Source organism: Hippoglossus stenolepis, chromosome 18, assembly GCF_022539355.2.
Source record: "Hippoglossus stenolepis isolate QCI-W04-F060 chromosome 18, HSTE1.2, whole genome shotgun sequence".
In the NCBI taxonomy this organism is placed as follows: Eukaryota; Metazoa; Chordata; class Actinopteri; order Pleuronectiformes; family Pleuronectidae; genus Hippoglossus; species Hippoglossus stenolepis.
The window spans coordinates 12,517,954-12,538,645 of NC_061500.1; the positions used below are offsets into that span (position 1 = coordinate 12,517,954).

General features: G+C 40.7%; 1 protein-coding gene across 3 annotated transcripts in view; it reads right to left on the minus strand.

The window, feature by feature from the left end:
- Positions 1 to 20,692, minus strand: part of ccbe1 (collagen and calcium binding EGF domains 1) — a 33,325-nt gene that overhangs the window by 2,637 nt on the left and 9,996 nt on the right. Inside the window, exons 3-9 of one of the 3 annotated variants that reach the window (XM_035141596.1) lie at positions 7,976 to 8,028; positions 7,650 to 7,784; positions 7,201 to 7,338; positions 5,816 to 5,922; positions 4,448 to 4,553; positions 3,664 to 3,803; positions 1,934 to 1,969 (exon numbers count right to left, since the gene is read on the minus strand). In XM_035141596.1, coding sequence (XP_034997487.1) covers positions 1,934 to 1,969; positions 3,664 to 3,803; positions 4,448 to 4,553; positions 5,816 to 5,922; positions 7,201 to 7,338; positions 7,650 to 7,784; positions 7,976 to 8,028 — 715 coding nt within the window. Of the gene's footprint in view, positions 1 to 1,933; positions 1,970 to 3,659; positions 3,804 to 4,447; positions 4,554 to 5,815; positions 5,926 to 7,200; positions 7,339 to 7,649; positions 7,785 to 7,975; positions 8,029 to 20,692 lie in introns of all 3 variants that reach the window. The other 2 variants (XM_035141595.1, XM_035141597.2) reach the window with 2 other exon arrangements.

Sequence of the window (20,692 nt, forward strand, 5' to 3'; positions counted from 1 at the left end):
CCACTAACTCCCACCAACATCTGGCTTTTGTCTGAAATGGGAATGGATACAAGAGGCAGTAACTACTGGGTCAAATGACTCAGCAGTAGACACAGGTTTTTATCGGCAGTGATGGAAACATGACACCTGGGTGAACACGCTAATTTGGCGAGACAGCGAAGTGAAAGAGTGCGTTTTCACTCTTCAGCTTTTTTTGCGGGTTTGCCTGTATTAAAAAAAAAACCTATACTTGCTAATATTGGTGTAAAAGAGGTATAATCCCCTAGTAACTAGTAATGTTGTAATAAATCAGCCTCAACTTTCCACACACTGCAAATCTTATCCTCAAAGCAAGTTTTTTTTACAGCATCTAAACCAGATATTAATCAATTTTAGTTCTGATGTCTGATAGTGTGTCACAGATCAGTCCCAACTACTTCAACTGGCTGCTGTCCGTCTGCACCAGAGACTCTGTATAAGGATGGACGTCATGACTGATCCCCTGTAGTATAGGTAGTAGAGCACGCCTCCTCCATGTTAGTGGATGAGATGGGGATACTGCGTGTATCGGAGGGACCTTGATACGCCAGATTGCTGCTGCACAAACTCTTTATTTCTGGATAGTGGGAGGAAGTGGAAACGCATCATCCATCTTTAAAAAAAGTCTGTGGTCTGAACAGGTTCTGACATCCTGCAGGATAACAGAGCTTCAATTACACAAGAGGTCTGTATTGTGGCTAATCATTGTATGGCCACTGTTGTTTGTTGTCTTTGATGATGTCCATATTATCTTTGTTGGTAAAAACTGAGTTTGTCTAACATCCCCATTTGATGTTTGTCTATCAATGACACAAACATGGGAGCAAAGATGCGGGCAAATCGGGTTTAATGCCAACAATGTGAAAAATGCTGACACAAATCTCACTGTAACCGGGATGGGTTCTGCATTGTGCCTCCATAATATGAGGCTTAACCAGCTGCTGGAGCCTCTTTCTTTAACACTTAGCCTCAGGCCTCCCAGGAGAGAAAAACATTCCAGTTACTTTTGAAATGTGGGTACTACCTCCCGGTAGCAAATCCAGAAGTACTTTTCGTGTAATCTGTATGATATTTGAATCAATTGCAATAACCTTGAGGGATCCACAGTCGTCACACTGGCCACCAGGTAGAAGTTGCTCGGTAACCACCATGGATAATACGTCCATGGTTGCCACTTAAAATACCAGCTGTTGGCCTCAGCCACTTGGGAATTGGGTCATTTCTGATTTAAGAGAGAAATCATGACCAACTGAGAAAACCTCACCTAACATAAATACTGACAGAACACATTATACCAAGATGCTTTTGTACAAGCCACATAATTTCAACCTACACGGCTTTTGCTCATGTGGTACCCACAATTGTGCAAACTACTGAAATCACTTTATTTTTCCTCTCTCAAAGCTGCTTGTAGCAACTTGTAGTAAAGGGATCCAATCGTCTGCAGGGACTGACTCTGCCTGTGCAACATCCAACTGAGTCAGTTTGTCAGTATCCTGGAAGCTGCCGAGTGCTTTTCTGGAGAGGTCGAGAAACAATTTAAGCAAAACAAACTGGCGGAATGGAAGGTTAGCGGTTAGCACTGTCGCTTCACAGCAAGAAGGATCTTCGTTTGACTCCTGGTTCAGCCAGGGTCTCTCAGCATGCTCTCTGGATACTCTGACTTCCTCGCACAAGATGCAGATTGGGGTCAGGTTAATAGTAGACTCAAAATGTACAATAGGTGGGATTGTGAGAGCGAATGGTTGTTTGTCCCTGACCCAGTTCAGTGGTATTGATATCCATCCTGAGTGATCTGATCACAACTGGTCAGCAGTAAGTTCTGAATGCACCCCCCCGGCAGCCCTTACAGTGTATATAATGGATTGATGGAAGTTTTATTTTGATTAGCTGACAAAATAGGGTGGGACCTCACCTTTCGCCCATCCTTTCCTGATGCTCCTGGAGGCCCCTGTTAGATAAAAAGAAAGGCATTTCATTTCTGTTTCAATCACCTGTTTCCGCCAGTCTGATTCCACACTCAAAAGTAAGGTGATTCCGGACACTGTAAAATCCCAATGATGTAAATATGCATGTGTTTGTCTGTTAGCCCGATGACGCATCTTGCAAACAAACAAAAATGTGTCACTTCACTTTTTTTCTCAGAACACCCATTTACTTTAAATCGTTTAAAAAAGAATGGTAAATGGTAAATGATCTGTATTTATATGGCACTTTTCTAGTCTTGGTGACCACTCAAAGTGCTTTACAGGACAGTTTATTGCCATTCACACACACATTCATACAGTGCACCGATGGGCATTACTTTCTATAGGGGGCAATTAGGGGTTCAGTGTCTTGCCCAAGGAGACTTCGGCATGCAGATGAGGAAGACTGGGAACAAACGGACGACCTTCTGGTTAGAGGACGACAGCTCAACCCCCTCAGTCACAGCCACCCCTTAAACACTGACACCTCCATTGCACTCCACCGGCAGAGATTAAGCGTGTGACGGCCCGCAGGCCATTTCTGAGCGACTTCAGCTCAGTGGTGGAGAATACTTTGATCTCTTCCCTGGGATAAACATCATTGAAGAAGCCTGACGACATTGTATCAGGAGCGGGGCCAATATTCAGATCAGCGTCAAGCCTTTGTCCCACATTCAAGGTCTCTCAAAACCCTGACATTCACTCAAACACATGAGACCTGGCTGCAAAACAGCATAACAGTGCTCAGAATCTAATCGGGGTTCTTGTGTGAAGACAGGACGACTCCCTCTTAGTCAGCATGAGCACTGATTAAATATATTAACGGGTCATGAAAAAAGGTTGTGAATTAAAACACATGTCCAAATGTCACAGGAAGAAAGCAAGACATCACTTTTTTTTTTAATGTAAAAACACTGTTCTTGACCTCTTGGTTTTGGCCCCACGCAGCTTGTGATATGTCTATTTGCAGGTGTTGATAGTCTGATTTATCAGTAACGAGATTGCATGAATACAAGCGTTTTAAAAGCTAAAAATATGACTCACTGGCCACATCCTGCACATTCTTGATTCAGGTCCCACACTTCAACACGGAGGGTTTGCAGCGGCGAGCCAAAGAAAACAACTAAAGCTGTAAATGGATTCAGTCCTCTCTGTTGTTTTGGCCGTTACCATGTGTCATCCCTTTTTTTCACCTTCCAAAAATTAGGGATATCTCTAAGAGAGGGTGCGTGTGTGTGTGTGTTTTTCAAATGTGTGAAAGGAAACATGAGATATTTGGTTGCTTCATACAGATAAATCAATCACAGCTCTCCTGGGCCCTGTCTCACGACGCAGGATTACTAAATTATCTGAACTGCTTTGGCAAGAACAACCCACAACGCCATAAAAACTGTGACTACACTAAAAGGAGCTTTTCCAGATTAGATTAATTTCCAGATTAATTCAGTTATTCTGCCCTGTGTCACGGAACAGAGGTGTGGATCTGAACAAACAGCAAATAAAGGCAAAGACGTGCGTAAGAGTGTAGTTTACTGTATCCTAGAATGACACAGAGCAGGTCACAGTCAGGACACACACATTCATACTTGCTGATTCAGAACCTTGAGATTACGCTGTATAAAATGCTGAGTAAAGCTAAATATAAAAATAACTTTCAGGAAGACTAGTACAAACTGACCACGGATCCTCGAGGGCCACGTTTGATGTGGTACAGGTCTGGTGTGGGTCCAATGGGCCCCATTAAGCCCCTCGGTCCAGGAGGGCCAGGAGGCCCCACTAGACCATTAAACCCTGGAAGGCCCTCTGTTCCTGGATCTCCTAAAATAAACCAGAGTGATATTAGTGGACCTCAGAGACAACTTAAGCAATCACAGCAAAACAATTTACACACAGTATAAGATTGGGTTTGATGCTTTTCAGCCAATTTCTGGCCCCACTATTCAGGAATCCAAAGCCAAAATATCCTACATACTAACGCTGCCATCTTGGACAGTAGTGATCTGCCAATGGAGCCACAATAACAAGGTCCCACTGATACACACACTCAACGTTTCACCCCATTTTTCTGGCATCAAGTAATTCAAACAAAACATACTTGAAGAATTGTACTTGAACAAACATCAATGTGGTAAGAACTACCAAAAATGAAGTGTGTAATGTGTAATGTGTACTTTGATATTTTAGTTTGGTCCAAGTCCCAAACACTAACATGGAGGAGGCAGAATCTATGACCATGTAGACCATCTTTACATACAGTCTGATACATAGAATTGAATTTGGTGATCTCTTTTCCCTCTAGCGCCACCATAAGGTTCACATTTCTGGTTCTAAATGAAATGCCTGGACAACTGATGGATAAATTACGGTAAAACTTTGCTACAGATATTCATGTTCCGCTTGTTACTTTGGTGATCCATGAACTTCAGTCAGACATTGTTTTATCATTTTCAGCTGTGTTTTACCTGGGGGGCCAGGGAGACCTGGAGGTCCTGGTAAAAATGCGGAGGAAGTCATTTTCTTGCTGGTCGTCTGCTCAGGGACGTCAGCACTGTTTGACAGCAGGGCCATCTTAAGAAAGGATGCAGAACGAAATGACTGAATGAACAGGTCAATGAACAGGCATCTACAAATAACACCATAAACAACATATTAAATTGTCAACATTAATACATGTCATCGTGGGATGTGAGGAATTTTTTTCCTTCTTCTGGAAGCCAACAATGCGTAACTGCATGTGGTCGGCATTCGTAACATGGTTTTGCGCTGTTGAACAAGACAGGGAAATTACACACCGAAGGGCCAATTTCAAGTAAAATTATGTTTAAAATATGTACCGTGGCAAAGATGAAAGCCGATCTTCCATCTGCAACATGCTACAAGGTGGAACCCAGACAGATGGTGGGCCAGGCAACCCCTTTACATTATTCAGCATGACCATGGAGAACTCCTGCTCTGTATGCGAAGTGGCATCCTTGGGAAAAGCTATGTTTGATCTCTGCATAACGTCATGCAGATCTGGAAATCCCAGTGGGAAACACACAAAAGACCTTGCTTCTATGCAGCAGAGGCTGAAATTCAGACACAGTAAGTATTTGAGCCGCAGTGTGACCCTAAATTCAGACTCTAACCTTCTGGAATGAATAAGAATATAATAAGAATATACAGTACTCAATAACTACTATGCTTGTAGTTTCTTTCTTAATATACTGACATTAGGAAAAAAAAAGAGGCATCTACAGCAGCGCATTGAGAGCACCTGGACCACACAACTGGAAGCAAACCATACATCATGTGCACCATTGACAGACTCGTGCTCTGATGGGTTCAGATGCCTCCAGAGGGAAATGTGTGATGATAAGAAAATAAGGAATATGAAAAATTATTTGTAATACGGTTATTCCAGTGGATTCATACAAAGTGTCTATACAAACTTACACTTTACAATCACCCACGTGTTTCAGAGGTAGTGCAGATACTTTTTTAATACTCTGCACAATAAGCCCTCTTTAAAAGGTAGGTTATGTTGGTTTTTCCTTTTTTCCCCTAATGTTCTCTTTGTATATTTTATTATCTGGTTGTTTTATGTCTTTTTAAAATGCAAAGAGCATTAAAAAAAAAACAATCATCTAACCCCAGTAAAGTTGAATCATTTTTAGTTCATCGGGAAGTAAATTGCTTTAATGACTCGTAGAAAACTAAGAAAAGCTGCAGGACTGCAGGTTGCATCACTTTGATTTTAAAATAAAGTGTTACGGCTAATTTCATGAATTCAATATTTATTTTAAGGTAGACACGTGTATTGATTTTTGTTATTATTTTGCGAGCTTCACCTTCTGCTTTAGCTGCAGGACCGACATCTTGATCTGGTGGAAATCATCGCAGGTGGCTGAGCAAGTCCCAGCGTTCATCACGTTGTCGGACTTTTCAAAGAGATGCACTGCTGGGGAATCGAAGAAAAATAAAGGTTCGGTCACAGAAGTTGCCAGAAATTTTTCTTTTCTTTCATAAAATCTTTAGAAAAGGACAAAATATCCCCTTATTTTCTAAATATATGGACAGACTTCAAATGAGTTGGGCAGGTATACAAGACACGACAAGACAAGACAAGACAAGTTAAGATAAGATTTGTTACGATACAATACAATAAGTCAATCTATTATTTATCCTACAATAGGGATAATTGCTGTGCTGCATCAGCAAAGAGGACAGTCGAAAAAATCAGTTCATGTAATAGTTAAGCAAACATGTAACGTAAAAACAAGGAAAATATAATATGTAAATTGAAAGAAACAAGACTCCCATACTCTCATATCACCTTTACACCCTGTCTGTAGAATCACAATGCGATATAAATAATTCTGTCATTTTCAATAACCAAAAACATGAATATGTAACCCAGTCTCCGAGTGCTTCCCTGGTGACAGTTTGATGGCTTTTTGCAAACTCTTTCCATTTAGGGAATGAGTGACTTATACAGTGCACGCTGACTCTGTAACATTTTCATTTGCCGCCGTGATTTTCCACCCACACTCACTCCTCCGCTGTTTATTCACTCAGCAGATCCAAGCATCAAGGTTGAAGTAACATACTTGCACAATCCTGCACAAACCAAAGAAAACAAGACAATAAGCACTAAGCCGCCTAACTCTCCTGGATTTGTTTCTGGCCTGTGTAGAAAGGACTCTACTTTGAGCATGCATGCATTTAATGGATGAGTGAACATGTCTGGACACTATTTTCCCCCACTGTGTTACAAAGCAGCACATAAAGCAGGAGCGTGACTATATGAACCATCATTTCTCACTCCTGAAATGTTTTAGTAGGTAATGGAAGATAAACTCATGGGAGGAAGTAGCAAATCTGCAGCCTCTGTCTGCTTCACTGGGAACTGAATACGGGGTTAAAGGAAGAAAAAAAAAGACGTTTTGACTTTTCGTCTGGACCATTTGGGATGTTTTCCTCAAATGCATCCAGCAAATGAGAAGAGACCGGGAGTCACAGGGGCAGCCGTATGTTTGGGAGACAGAGTTGTTCTGACAGGCACAAGGATGTGGGATGTGTAATGACTACCAGGTGTCTGTGTGTGCAGTACCCCATTCTCTCTCCACTGTACACACACACACGCACACACACACCAACGAGGAAATAACAATGTGTGGTCAGCTCTGCATCACAGTCAGATGTGCTTCGGAATAAAGAGAGAACGTCTCCTCACCTCTCTCCCCCTTGGTGCACGTTTTCCCATCTTCCTCCAGGAAATAGCCTGTCTCACACTCACACCTGTAGCTCCCCAAAGAATTGATGCAGACCTGAGAGCAGGCGGTCGTGTTTTTGTTTGCACATTCGTCCAAGTCTGCAGTGACGGGCGGAGACAGAGGGGAGACAGCAAGCAAATTAGGGAGAGACAAAATGTCAATCAAGAGAACCCATTAAAATGCTAAAACCAATTTGCACATAAAGTAAAGCATATAAATCTGAGATGTGCAAACGAGCCTTAAAGGAGACGGGTGGTGCTTTCTCACTTTTTCTTTCCTCTAGAGTGTTATATAGTTTTTTTCTATATTAATCAATCAATTAATTAATCAATAATAAAATGTGTGTTTTAATTAAAGCATGTAGTTTGTAAGAGAAATAATCTTGATGATGTGTTGCACAAGGTCTCACCCAGGCAGTAGGGCTTCTCTCTTTTTCTGTGGCGCTCCCGGTCATAGCGGTAGCCGGGGTAACAGGTGCAGACAACCCGACCGAAATGGTCGGTGCACTGCTGCTCACAGGGGGCGCCAGCGCACACGTCAAAATCTGCAGTAAGAGATTAGTGATTTCATCAGTGTGAACACAAGAGAACACAAGGGTGAGGCTGACATTCATCAGTATCTCTCAGACGGTTTTAATTTTTCAAGCCTGTCACAGGCCATTAAACCGCCTGTGACGTTAAAACAAATAGAAAGAGAAAATAATCACAGGACACACATCCAAACAGTTTCTCCTACCTTCAGGAATGCACTGGCCCAACACAAACTTGAAGCCCTTGCAACATTTCTTTCTGTAAAAGATCAAATGGACATGCATGTAAGAGGAAAATCCCAAATACTGGAACATTAATGTAATATCTACAAGATTTTTACATAATGTGTAGAATGATGGACGAAACATGAATAAAGATCTGCAGAATTTGTTGAGATCCGGTAATTTGGTTTGTTTGTTATGATTGTGTTAATGTGGAAAACACTGAATGTGGCCAGACTTCACACACACACACACACACACACACACACACACACACACACACACACACACACACACACACACACACACACACACACACACACACACACACACACACACACACACACACAGCTGTCTATCCTGCTGTTGCATGTTGGTTCTTGTCTGTTGACTTGACACTGAATTACAGTTACTGTAAAATCCCCCATCAGGTTCTGAATGAACAGGCGTTTCTAATTTGTCTGGAATATTTATCTTTTGAATCATTCACTGCTGACAGAATACTTGTCATCAACTTCACTCTTTTACTTCCCATTGTCTGTCATGTCTTTTTCTTTCCTGTTTACCTACACTCAGTTTATCCAATGTAATCCATACATCTGCACTCAGATTTGATCTAATTTGAAGTTTTGCATGTGATGTGCGAGGGAGTGTGAAAAACAACAATCTGAGACAATGTGAAGCAATACACTAACAAGTTTCCCTTTCAAATCAGTTTCATCATCTCCTCAGACATCTGTGTTAGGTTTTATCAATAACATCTCAACGATGATGACGTACCGATGCAATAGTTTATCAGCAAAATCTCTCACATCATCATGTGCTATTATTCATCCCTCACTGACACCCAGGTCTGAAAAAACAGTCTAGATCACTTACTGAAAGAAGACTTACTCTAATTCAGGATCGGTTCTGGTGATATGGGCCACAAAACTCTAATCAGTTCACATAGGAGTCCAATTGAACATACATAAATACAGAGACAACCCAAAAACATATTCCTCTGGCCACTGGCTGTCGTCAGCGCTGTGTCATAAAAGGTGACTGATTCATTCTGAGGGGAAAAACCACCCTGCTCTGAAACACCACCCATAATATGACAAATACAGACATTCACATGAGAAGATATGCATGGTAAGAGTTTTAATGAACGTTGTGGCAAAGTAAGAAAAGCAGAACCTGTTTTCTGAAGACAAACTACTGATTGATTTATGAGATCTGTACATTAAATGGTCGATTAGAAGCTGGGAACTGAAAGAGAGTATAGCCTATAGTACAGTGTTACATTCTGAAACCAAGGATCACTTAGTTTCAGTTTCTCCATTCCCTATTTCCAAATTTATTTATGAACGAAATGACCTGTCTGCACTGTTTGCAGACATGACATCATTACAGAAATATAATCTTGATAGAGCGACATAATTCACTGACTCTGCATCGCTGCAATGCAATGGCTCTACCGTGTACAGTCATTTTGACGGTTACAGGATATACACAGCAGCCGAGCACTTATTCACTCCCAGAACTGAATATTTACCTGAAGAGGGGCAATAAGGAGCCCCCTCCCTCAACTGCAGGCTCCCACCGAAGAATTATTATCAACAATCTCATGTAATGACACTCAACACTGCAGCTCCTGTAGTTATGGTAAAGGAGGAATAATCATCACTCGAGAGGCCCTCCATGATATGAGAGCAAGGCAGGTACAGTGTGTGTGTGTGTGTGTGTGTGTGTGTGTGTGTGTGTGTGTGTGTGTGTGTGTGTGTGTGTGTGTGTGTGTGTGTGTGTGTGTGTGTGTGTGTGTGTGTGTGTGTGTGTGGGTGAGGTAGAGTGGGACTTGTGTGATTCTAGATATGACGAGGGGGTTTTCGCACAACTGACAGAGGGACACATTCACATGCAATATATCACTTGGACCCTTTCACTTCAATCAGAAAAACTCAAAGGACGTGGTGGGATGTAACAAAGTACATTTACTAAGTTACTGTACTTTAGTGCATTTTACATGTATCTGTACTTTACTTAAGTACATTTATTTTCAGGTACTTCTCACTGCACTACATATACAGTATCAGCAAATACTGTGTAGGTACTTTCTACTCCACTACATTTAAAAAAAGCATTGCGTTACATGTTCACATTGTTTTTTATATATTTTTTAAAGTAATCAATAACACAATTGGAACTGGTCCACTGGTCCAGTCAGAGCAGGCAGGTAACATTAGACCCCGCCCCCTTTAACAAGAGTAAAGAGCAGCCATAATGAAGTAGGACAAAGTTGCATTATCGGGAATAGGCTACACTCGACAATTACTTTAATTTTAATACTTTAGGAATATTTAAAAGCACATACTAACTCACATTTGCTCAAGTAGAACAGTGTCTCATGTGGCTGTAAACCCACCAACCAAAGTGGTACAAGATGTTTTTAATGGGGCAAAGATACTGTACTGTAAAATGAATCAGCGTGGGAAAACCTCTTTCAATATGTTAATCACTTTTCAGCGCACTTTGTGTTGTGGTGTTTGTGGGGGGGGAGATGCGACAGCTTGGACACCCTGAGAGAGTAGATCTGAGGATGGTTTCCTGTGTGACCCAATATTTCATGTCAAAATAACAACTCCACGGGGACAGAAGGCAATTATGGCAAATAAACAGCTTAGCAAAATAACCAGAGTTAGTCGAACAATCGTGAGAAAACAAACATCCATGTCCGTCTCCAGAAGATCATGAAAGAGGCAGAAGCGTCCCATGGAAACTGGAACCAAATCTGTGTCCTGAGTTCACTTTTACTGAATGGAAACTTTATTAAATTATCGTTTCGGAAATACTTATTAGCTCTATGACATTCAACCTAATTTTACCTTAATTGTATTGTGAAATAAACGTGTCCAAAAATGCAGAGATTAAAGAACCTTTTAGTTAAAACAACATGTCTGACGGTCGGGGCGCTGAAGTGATAAATAACCTCAAATCAAACTACATGATTTATATTCTGGAAGAAGAAAAATCTGTCAAGAATTTGAAATGGAGGGTCTCAGAAATAATTCAATTATGTGAACATAAGGACTCATTACATACTTATCACAAATCAGATGCAGAGTCACATATGTGTAGCTATTGGAGCCTGACCGATAAATCACTTGGACAATAACAATCGTCTGAAACTTTCAAAGGCGTATTGGTTTATTATCAGTACTAATAGCTATATGATCTAGATGGAAGTTACAATATACCTAAATCTTTACAGTTGAAAATACATACTAAAACGATTGGTGTGGAATGTTATTGGCCCATGTTGCATGCTGTGCACAGATCCTTTTCCAAGGGCATGACATGGTAATGTAGTTAAAGCTGCAATGATGCCAAACACACCTTTCTGAAATGGTAACTGTTAGTTGCTCGGGGTAAAATGCAAATGCTTTCCTATGGTCAGGGCCAAATGCCGTGTCTATGAGGTGGATAAACTCTATATAGCCTCTGCTCAGGCTCACTAATGCCTCAATCGAAAAGGATATGTATTTCCATATAGCTTTGCCTTGATTTAAACAACTGTCTCAATCAATATCTGGCTTTAATTCCCCAAAAGCTATTTAGCAGTCGACCTCAGCTCCTCTCACAGTGTTTGAACAGCAGAAACAGCTCAGATCCAGACCAGTCTCCACACTGCCACACATGGGGGCCGAAAAGAAAGAGCAAAGACACTAATTTCTCTTCGTGGCTCTAACAATACTTCCACAAAAGATGAATCATTTTTTAACAATAATATTCAAATCACACAACAAACTCCATGCTGAGCAGGGACCACAGAGGCTCGCAACAACAGCGAAGAATGCAGTCGTCCTGTGCCGAGCTTGTTAGCTGCTCATGAACTTAATGCAAATCAGCAAACAGATTCAAAACACATGTGGATTGCATTCATATTCATGAGTGAGAGAACAAGGCAGAAGGATATCCCAAAAGCCTCCATGACACTCTGCAAGAATACCAATGAGCGTGGTTTACATAGTCACATACTACCAGGTTGTAGGATGACATTTGACTTCACACACACTACGTCGTGCACTTGTGGTGAGGACATCACACACAATCAGTGTTTTGCCACCTGTGCCTTTTTCACCCTAAAGGTTATTTAACTTTGCCAGTGATCCAGATCATTTTACACACACCCCCTCTGACATCTAGACGTAGATTAGTCTGACCTCAGTTACCCGGGTTGAACCATAAGCACTCTAATTACCTTATAAACAGAGGACCCCTCCTCAAAACAACATGGTGGGCCAGTCTGGTCTGGCTCTGCCTCGTAAAGAAACACGCTAATTCACACGGACACACAAGCTAAAGTGGAGGAGAATTATTCAGGGGACGCATAAAAGGGCTTGAGAATGACAGGGGGTTGTCTTCATCACATTGTAGCATGCTTAGTGAAAACAATTAGAAAACTGACGGACACACACACACACACACACACACATACACACACACAGCTGTGAGACAACACACACAGCTCAGAGGAGGCTTATTTGTCTAGCATCGCTGCCAGTGATACAACAACATGTCTGCATTCCACACCAGAGAAAAGAGGACACAACTGCTACACTCACCCTGATGCTCATGCCGAATTCAGTGTGACTAAATCATCGGTTCACAATATAACAGCTTTGATTCAAGAAAATGTCAAAACAAAGAAACTGTAAGGAAATAAAGAAAATCTATTTTTGATCACAGGAAGTCAAGAAACTACACAAACCAAAATAGTTCAATCTTATCGTCATCATGGATTTCATTGGTGTACTACAACAGATAGATACAGGGGTTGTATATACCTGTACATAAGATACTGGCCTTGCCATGTTAGACTTGTTATGTCGAACTTGTTGGACTACACTTGCGCAACTCCCCCAAAAAATAACCTGACCTGGATGAGTGAGAATCTTCACAGATAAGACCCAACAAATAGATTGATAGGACATTTTAAAATGATAACTGTGTTTCTACATACGTCATTTTCTAACAAATAAAACCCAGAGAGTGAAGGTAAATGGATGCATTGTCATTGGAAACCCCAGCAACAAGGCTAAGCACTCACTAACCAATATAGTGAAATTGAGCAGTAAGAAAATAGGAGTGCAGCAATTATCTGACCTGTTTAAAAGACAGGAAGGTTAATGCCAGGTTCAGATTCGCCCCTGTTCAGACAAGCAGGTACAAGCACTCTTTCATCCCCTCAGTCACCTCTTTTAAATTCAGGATGGGGGGAAGACTTAGTGTGACTAAAGGCTAATCACTTGGCTGAGTGTTGTTTTTAATGACATGAGACAATACAGGAGACAATGTGGCTCACACAGTCTTGTACTTATATCTTAGTGAGGACACTCACTGGCATAATGCATTCCCTTCACCCTAACCTTGAGCACCATCAAAACTAAATACTTAACCCTCACCTAAACCTAGCTCAAACTCTAACCCTAAAGCAAGTGTTAACCCTAAAACCCCTCACTCTGTAAGGTCTACATACATTTCACTGAGTCATTTAGAATACATGAGAAACTGTATTTAGTTACAGTCACAATCACACCATCAGAGTGGCTCCTGGCTCCACTCTACTTTAGGTAACATTGTTGTGTGAATGCCACGTTCATTCATAGTGTTACATAATGTACAGCAATGTTGAATCTCTCATATAACCGTACAAATTACATTCAAGGGCCTGCATTCTGTACACACACACACACACACACACACACACACACACACACACACACACACACACACACACACACACACACACACACACACACACACACACACACACACACAAAGCCACGTCTCCATGACTTCTACGGACATTATATTGACTTACATTCATTTCCTGCAGACGTATTCTAACCTTAAAAATGTCTTCACCTTACATTTTTCAGATTTATGTCATGGTACTTTTTGCGCCCTCATCCAAACACACACACGCACGCATGCACAGAGGCAAAAACATCACACTCCCTCTGCAGATTCAGAGTCTCCCCAGTGTAATATAAACAATTTCAAGAAAGGTGCACTGCATTTTGTGATGCCTCCTGCTTTTGACATTCTTGCTGAAATTTCTATACATTATGTCATTGAGAAATGAAAGTGCAACATGTCAAAATGTGTCTCAGGCCAGTACACACACACACACACACACACACACACACACACACACACACACACACACACACGCACACAGACATTACAAACAGGATATAAAGTTAAGAGAGTTATATTAAGAAGGACAGTTACGTCTGCCGGCGCCGTATCCAAAAATACAACCCCCCGGAGGAGAACGGCTTTATAGGAAAACATATAAAAAAACAAAGCAGGGTATGTTTTCAGAATGCCTGCATACTTTTGTGCTTTTCACATCTCCGGGTTGAAAAAAACCCTATTGGAAAAGTAAGTTATTTTGGTCATAATAGATGCAGAACAGGACGGCACGAGGGTTCATGATGTACTCACATTCCCCTTTCTATGCAGTTACTTAAGCTATGCAATATTATCTCAAAAATTATCGTGACTAATTATAATGTATAAATTGGAGATGCCAGAAAAGGTAAACAATGTTTAGAGAAATATGTTTTTTATTCTCCAACTTGACATCTGTTCATTGGAAGCAGTTATAGCATAATAATCCCAAAGTACTTAGTAGTATAACTCAGCGTGAAGACTAAAGGGACATTACACACATCGCAGGTTCCAACAACAACTCAGCTGTTCAAGAACTTCACACGCACACTGAAATTTATAACACAAGGAAAGAACAGGCACGTTTTTACTGGCACAATCTTTCTACAAATAAAATGGTAAATGTTTAATAATGGCACCAGATAGAATATTTGCATTAGGTCTCATACATGTGCAAAAGCAGATATTCCAGAGCATTGTTCCCTACTTATAAGGATATTTTTTACAACACATCTTTTATGCAACATTGAGTTTCCCCACCTGTTGCTGTTTGAGGATTTATAATTAGAAACAAAAACATTGTCAAGCTGCAGTAACAATGTTCAGGCCAATAAGGAACAGAAGATCTCCAATACAAGCTGCCAGACACAGCCCCTGTCATATTATCAACTTTTCAAACTGCTTTGGCTAAAATGTGAGGAAACAACAGCACTCTTCCTCATCTATTTGGCACCTAAAAATGCAATTGACCCATTGGAATCCATAAAACCGAAACAGTGAAGCTAATGACGATGAAGAGGCTCAGCAGATGAGATAACTCCCAGAGGGCTTGTCACTGCGAGTGACCCCTTTCACATTACATGCACTCGTCTGACTGAATATCGATATGCAAAACAACTTCACGGAGCTTAAAGGGAGCATTGACCATACAACGACCCTGTCACGGATCTTAGACTTACTGCGCGACTCACCTCTACTGACGTCTTGAAAATCTAAGAGGGTAAAATGAGCTGTTCTCTGCAATTATGTTTCTATCTGTATCCCGGGTGATTGCATATATAGTATATATTTATAGCCCCAAGTGATGAGCTGCTATAAGTGAATACCTCAGAGAGCAGAAACCCAATGATGATGATGACGAGGAGGAGGAAGAGGAACCATCATGGAAGGAAAGGCCCCAGCATGGCATATACCACCGACAATTAGAGGAAGTGGTTCTAGGAACAGATAAAATACTGTGCAGAACCCTCAAACTCCCAGACCTGAGCTTGAGTAAGACATACCACTTCATGTCCCAAGTGTGGGGTGCGAAAACAATTTATAAATGTGTGCATGTGTATATATATGTTGGATATATGAATGTATATGTATGTGAATATGTCCATATGCATGTGTATATGTATATGTACCTGTTTAGATACATCTGTATATATATCTATATCTATATATGTGTATGAATATGTAATATATGTGCATGTATGTATATAAACATGTATATGTTTATGTCTGGCCAGAGACATAATTGTGTCCCATTTGATCACTAACATGGTACATTAACTAACCTATTGGTTAATGACTGTCTGAACTCTGAGTTCCCTGCCTGTTACAGTCACACAGCTTAGACATACCCCCGATGTAAGGCCCCTCATGTAAAACAAACAAGCTGGTCTGTTTTGAAAAAACTGTGAATATGCATCACTCAATTTAACATCACTAATAGCTTTTAATTCTTGCCGTCTGTTTTCATTTTCTCTCTTGTGACGGTAACAGGACAATCAGATAAATGTGAAAGAAGAAGGAAAATATGCTGCCGGAGTGGGGAGCTACACGACACGGACACACGTTTAAGGAAGTTTTCATTGTTACAATTGGTAGTCTACCAAAGATTACTTAAAAATTTGACACTTATTCATTTTCTAAAACTATTGAGAAGTGTGATACAGCCAGCATGTCTGACTATATGCCTGCTCCAGGGTTATTCATTAACAGAGACTCTCACAGTGACACAGTGCATGAACAGCCCAAATGTAAAAAAGAAAACAAGTTGACCTGTCTGTCTAATCAATACGCAGCCATATAGGAAATGAAAAATTGCTATAATACATGACAGCTGAACAATGGCTGAAACGGGTCACTTTAAAAAATGTCAGCTTTTCAATGAGACTCTCAGCAGCAAAGACACTTCAGCTCTGCTCACCTTCTGCACATAGCCTGAGCCAAAATGCTACTTGTCGGCGATAAAAGAGGCAATCCGAGCCCCTGCCTCTCTTATGTTGCTATTCTTCAGTGGTGTAGCCGCCTCAGACAAATCAGATTTGACTCTGACCACATGCTCCAAAATGTGAAGTAATCCATAATGAAACATATCTGCTTCTTTGCTACATTTTCAGTCGAGAAACTCAGATTTCCATTCATTTACATTTTCATTTAAAAGCTGAGGGCAAGTTGCAGAGGTAGATGAGATGTTTCTGACACTGACACCTCAGGAAATTATACAGAGCAGGGCTGTCTGCGGCCTGTTACTGTAAACCATCATCAGCCCTTCCATGTGGTTCTAACTCAAACCATTCTACTGGACACAACCCAGATTTTATACCGATCCCCTTCCAACACTGAGGTTACTGTGAAAGCATGCAACTTCCACATCAGGGAAATGAAATGTTTGAAATATTTAAAAGAATCTTTGAAAATGAACTCCTATGTTTTTTTATTCACAGATTTAACAGCCCATTACATTCACAAAAAAGAATGCCTGCAATAGGAACAGCCTCATATGCAAACGATGCCAAAAAAATCAGATGTAAAAATGGATCTAAAGGAAACTGGTCCCTTAAGAACTGGCCTCCAGAAAGGTAAACTAAAATCGACAGTTTATGTCAGATAGCTTTCATTCCGGTGCAGAAGATGGAGTCCAATAATATTCATAAAGATCTATGGAGCAGATGTTCCTCTTTTCTCGGCTAAGACCTTCCTGTAGTCAGAGTTGGTCGACCGTGTCTGTACCTGCTCCTGATGATTTTACAAGAACTATATAAATGAGAAAAAGTGCTGTAAATTGAAAAAAGGGCTTTCAATCTTCGATCCTTTCAGGTTACATGACAATGGGGCCTCCAGTCGATACGTGCGAGCAATCAATACAGTTCTGTAGCTGCAGAGTTATGAGAGTCTTATCAGCAGTCACACATGGGAGAAGTAAATGAAGTGTCATGAAGCTACGAGAAGTGACTGAAACCTTTTTGTGCTGGTGATGAGTAGAGCTATGACATTCATAGCTCAGGTGATCGTTTTGGTGTTTGACTAGTATGTCCTGGTTTCCACTTTCCACTGTTTTCAAGATTTAGGTAAAACAGACCGATTGGCAGAAACAAAAGATAAAATAATCACATTATAATGATGTTTTCACGGAACAGATAAAACGGAGCACTACCGAAGGAAATTGTGAGGGGGCGGTGCACCCAGTAGTTCAAGTTAGACAATCATAAGACCCAAGGAAGAAATTTCATCAATGGCAGAAATCTTTGAGGAGAGACTACGAGTTGGTAAAAAACTACAGGCATCTCAGATATGCAGACGCAGACATAGTGTCTCTTATTGTTCTGTTCTGCTTTTTAAGCAACATGACCCATATTTAGTGAGTCATTCATTCTGCCAGGTGACCAGATGTTCTTTAAATACATCTGATATCCTTGTCCTGGGGCTGTATCATAGCTGGAGATTATTATTCCCAGATATTGATCTAGATACTGTATATTCATTCTTTATCTGTTTCATATGTTCTCATGACACAGAGTGTGCAAGGTAACTGAGATGTGACATACGTTAGCCCATTTGAGGTTTCGTGGTTTTATTTTAATACCTGCATGTGGTGAAATGTAATATTCTGTCTGGGGACTGCTCATAAAAATTACCCATATTGGCTAACTTGGGTTTCAATTTAAAATCACTCTTATTAATGTGCATGTTTCCTCACGAATAAAACATTTTTGACATTCTTGAGCAGAAAGTCGAAGGCAAGGCGAGGAGGGGGGGGGGGGACAAATGAGTAATTGAACCAGACTGGCACGATGTAGCTGTACGACTGCAGCGTGGTGCGGTCTTGACAGGTGGACAAACACGCTGACGGTGGTGGTGGTAGCGAATATCGTTAACCGAATTATAGCCGACTCCCAAATATTGAAATTCAGCAGCATGCGAGCACAATTCTCAACGGACGGGGCAACATCTGTGCTGCCAAGGACCGCCGAACATGACGGCCCTTTTCGAAAAATGTGATGTTAATGTTGAATGCTGCAGCTGTTTACAATTTAGAAGGAGTCTTTTTCTGTGTGGTGACTGCTGCAGTCCAACATTTCCTCCGGCTAACTGCTGTCCTTCAGGGCTGATAAATTAGCAGCTTATTCTTTAATGGGAGGATAAATGAAGGCTTTAAGTGGCACAGCAATGAATTACAATCACATATGAAAAAATTAAAAAGTACGAATTAAAATTGTACACACATCCCATTGCCCTCAATTAGCTGATTAACTCGTCATGCAGTTCCTGTCTGACGCTACAAATACTCCTAGTATTACTAATAGTAAAATCTGATAGCATGTTGAATTCAACTCGTGCACTGTCTCAAAGATTGTCTCTACAGAGTAGAAAAAGAACCACAGCCTGTGGTTCGCATATCATCACATCTCTTAACCATTGCAAAACCACAGTTCGACCAAAAGCGTGACCACACTGCAGCTCTCCATGGAAAAAGAAACAACATAACACAGATGGGTGAATGAGCCTCAGCCAAAATAAACAAGAGTGCTTTTTAAGAAATTAAAAAAATCTCTTGAGAGGTAAATGTGAAAATATTAAGATGGATGTGAAACAGGCACCACAAGGTCTCAAACGTCAGCCGGCATCAAATCAATCTTACAATTCAATTCATGTACTATACTTTTAGCATGTGTTTAAAATGGATATTGAAGGTCAGAACACGAGTTGAGTAATGCAATGCATTTTTATCTTAAACCACTTCATATGTTAACACAAATGCCCTTATGCCATATGAAATTACTGGGATTAAAAATCATAATATATTTGAGTCGACACATTGTGGACATCCTCTACAAGAATATTGGTTTTCTTTTCACATTCAGTCCTCGTTTCTACATCTTGTTTCTACTATACAGCGTTTAATTATGTATTCGCTCCACAAAGGGTCAAAATCCTCCAAACAACCGTCACCAAACTACTCAGATAAAATGACTACAGGCGTTTGGACACATTATTAAGCATGTGAAGTGCACGCTCTTTCCGGTAAAGGCTTGTTTTGCATGAAAGTCTTCTTTCAAGTGGAAACAGATGGCAAGATGCATCTGTAGCAAGCCGAAACCAAATTACGCTCCCAGCAGTCCAACAATACTGAAAACGGTCAAATATTGAATATGATTTCAATTTTAAAAAGATTACGTCTTACGAGTGTAAGAAAGAAAACAAGATGACAAAAACGTTCTTAATTCTAAGTGAGAAAGAATCATGTTTGTTTATCTTTGAAACAGAACTTATCAACATCTGTATATTTCTGACGTACCACTTTAATTCATGGAGGCCACCGCATCAGGGAAATAAGAGAGGAGGGAGACAGAGGATGTTTGCTGCTGCTTGTGCTCTACATCCGTCACTGAGGAATGCTCCCAAACACTAACATGTCCTCCCCTGCTCTCATCATGATAACTTGTGTCTTCCTCTGTGCTTTTAAGGAAAAACTACGGTGATTCATTTCTTACCTAATAGGGTGCATCAGCTGAGTTGTTGACGAGGCCGTGTTTAAACAGCCACTTCACGTCTTATCGATGATAAAATCACAATGACATTTTGCTATTAGGATGCTTTGTGAAATATCCCCCCCTACGGGAGCAAAGGTGAATGACGAATGGGTATCAGACTTGAAAAACCTGCCGTCTCCTCCCACTCAGACCACAGCTCAGCAGCGACTGTGAGAACTTTTCACTAATATATTCATGAGCCAGTCAGTTGGCCCGACTTCTGTTACTCAAAAAAATGGTGCAAAGTGCGGAAGCCTTAAAGTGACAAGCTAATGTCTGGCTCTGGGGCATATGTGACATGAATTATTAACATCAAAATTAACGAGATTTCTATGGGACGGGAAAAGAGACATATGTGAAAAACAAATTCCAAGGTTGAGTAACTCTTCTTTCTGCACGATAGGAACAGTTTCTTAGATTTAAACATGAGTTCTGTGTATTTTTTTTATTTTGCACACA